At 42.4% G+C, this 2,737-nt stretch overlaps 1 protein-coding gene across 1 annotated transcript in view; it reads right to left on the bottom strand.

Annotated features, from left to right (window-relative positions):
• The window catches only part of HOXC8 (homeobox C8), a 2,749-nt gene extending 411 nt beyond the window's left edge, over positions 1 to 2,338 (bottom strand). Inside the window, exon 1 of the mRNA XM_009329465.1 lies at positions 1,903 to 2,338. Coding sequence (XP_009327740.1) covers positions 1,903 to 2,338 — 436 coding nt within the window. The remainder of the gene's footprint in view (positions 1 to 1,902) is intronic.
• Positions 2,339 to 2,737: the final 399 nt, after the last annotated feature.

Genomic DNA, 2,737 nt, shown 5'->3' with positions numbered 1-2,737 from the left:
AAAGCCCCTTTCAACCTTTTGCATATTAAAGGTACTAAAGGAAAGTCGCTGGGTGCTTATTAATAACCATGGGGCTGATCTTGCTGTGGGTGCTGGGAGCCAGCTGCCCTGCCCTGGCTCTTCCTGGGGAGTGTGCAGCTCTGGCTGCTTGGCTGGGTGCAGGGAGGCGTGTGTCAAGCTCATTCACAAAAGAGACCTTTCCAGTTTTCCTAAAAGGTGATTCTGGATGGTGAGTCCTGGTGGGCAGCTCCCTTTTACAAAAAAATATATATTTTCCTATGAAAGGTGCATTGTTCACCATAAAAACCTCTCCAGCCTTCCTCCTTCTCCCCATTCCTTTTTCTTTCTTCCTTTCTCTTTCCTTCCTTCTTTCTTCCTTCCTTCCTTCCTTTCTCTTTCCTTCTTTCTTTCTTCCTTTTCTTTCCCTCTTTCTCTCTTTCTTTCTCTCTTTCTCTCTGTCTCTCTCTCTGTCTCTCTCTCTCTCTTTTTCTTTCTTTCTTTCTTTCTTTTCCTCAAAATGCCCAACTCTTGTTTCCTTTTCCAAAGGCTGTTCCCCAAAATCCAGGCTCAGGGTCCTCCTATTTGCTAACATTTCTGCCCTGAGAATTTGAATTTTCCATCAGCCCCCCTCTCCCCGTCCTTTCGGTTAGGGCTGTGTGTCTGTAAAGCGCACACACACACAGGGATGGGTATTTGCCTGTGCAAACACAGAGGTTGTATCTGAAACCACTCGAGATGGACATTTGCAGCAATAGCCAAAAAAGAAAGAAAGAGGACTGAGGTATGTGCAGCTGAGCCCCTGCACTTCCTTCTGCACGGTCCTTTCTCAATGAGAAAAACAATCTATTTGCAAAAAAAAAAAAATAAAATATGCTCCAGTTCGAAATGATTGCATCCTTGAGACTACCCCTGGGTCAAAGCTTAGATAAATAACGTGTTTTCCTCTGCGTCTATCTCCCAGCCTCTGGGCCACATCCTCTCGACGTTAGCCAGGAACTCCTTTCTATTTTCTTTTTGTTGTTGTTGTTGTTAAATTTCGGTGGGGGTAGGGGGGGAAGAACTTCGGGGCTCTGATTGTCCTTAAAATTAACACTAACCTTCACATGTTTTGCATTAACAAGGCTTCTAGACAACCTTGGTCCTTAGGTGGGGGAAACTTGTACTTTGAAGTATTTCGGTTTCTGTGCAATTATCTGGACTCCGCATGAGCAAAGTTCCATTCAGCCCAAATTATTTTGAATTCTTCCCCCCCCCTTTTTTTTTTTTTTTTTAGCCCAGGACAGCAGACTGTTCTCCTCCACCCCACCCCATAGCTCTGAGCTAAGTTTCCTTTTCTGTTTAAACTTTTATCTCTAGGCTTTAAGAAACAGATGTAAAGTATTAGTAATACTTATACAAGTTCCCACCTTTCAGGCTTCGTCTCCCAGCGGTTATGAAAGGCTATATGACATTTTAAAGAGCAGTGTATTATCAACATGCAAATAACCTCGTGGGAGCTGTATCTTATTGCCTATCCTCAAGGCAAGCAATAAAAAACAAGTTTTACTTTATTGTGATTTAAGCCTTTTGCAGGGAATCACCTTGCTGGCTCTCTAGCAACTGCTGTCTTGTTTGCTTTCAAAGGTCTTCCTAAAAAGAAGAAACATTAGCACAAACCTGCTCATTTCTTTCATATTTTACATCTACGCCTCTTATATTTATATTTTTACATATATATATATGTATGCATACGTGTGTATGTGCATGTTTATATATCTATACATATGTTTGTGCTTGTATATGCATACATATATATATAGACAGACAGACAGACAGACAGAGAGGAGAGAAAGGGGGAGAGGGAGAGAAAGAGAGAAAAAAATAAAGGAAAACATTCAAGGAGGAGGAAAAAAAGGTCCTAACCGTGAGGTCTCATCCATGGGAACATGAGACTGGGAGACGAATTTTGATTTAAATGCCCTTGTCCCTCGCTAGAGTTACTGTTGGAAGACGATTTACAGTCAGGATATTGTACAACAGTCGTCTCTTGCTGAGCACCATAAAGCGATTGCCTCGGTAGAGCTTCATATCCATAGAATTTAGAAGCGTCTCCGTGACACGCCAAGGCGCATGGGTTTTGCTGGTATCCAGAGTTGGAGATGCTGGAGGTTCCGTGGTGGAAAAACTCTTGGACGTGGTGTGAAGGGTGCTGGAAGGTGGGAGCAGTAGTGCCCGGACCATACACGAGAGCATGGCTCCTGCTAACACTTTGTGGAAATCTGCAGTCGTAGTAAGTTGGCTCCAGCGATTCACCGCCTTTGTACTTGGAAAAGAGAGGATTTACAAAGTAGGAACTCATGACCCTCGCATGCAAAAAAAAAAAAAAAAAAAAAAAAAGAAGAAAAAAAAAAGGAAAAAAAAAAAAAAGACGGCTTTAATTCTAGATTAGTGCGAGATTGTCCCTGGACTGTCTCAAGTCCTGCTTTTTAGTGGCCTTTTTTTTTTTTTAATGCGATCTCAAAGGCGTTTCATGGTGCCTCTGTGTGTCTGTACGGTTGGTTCTCGGTGCTCTTGACTTCTCTTGTAATCTGTCGGTAGGTAGAGCTCTCTCTCTCAATTTCTCTGTAACTCTGCTCCTTCCCTTTAACACCACAGGCAAATTCCTCAAAATCCCGGTGGTGTGGCTTTTTTTTTTTTTCTTCTTTTTTTTTTTTTTTTTTTTTCCTCTCTCCCCTCACACGCGATATGTACACATCCC

Source organism: Pygoscelis adeliae, unplaced genomic scaffold (assembly GCF_000699105.1).
Source record: "Pygoscelis adeliae isolate BGI_AS28 unplaced genomic scaffold, ASM69910v1 Scaffold887, whole genome shotgun sequence".
Classification (NCBI taxonomy): Eukaryota; Metazoa; Chordata; class Aves; order Sphenisciformes; family Spheniscidae; genus Pygoscelis; species Pygoscelis adeliae.
Note: the sequence above shows the minus strand (reverse complement) of the source record. Positions and strands in the feature narration are given on the sequence as shown.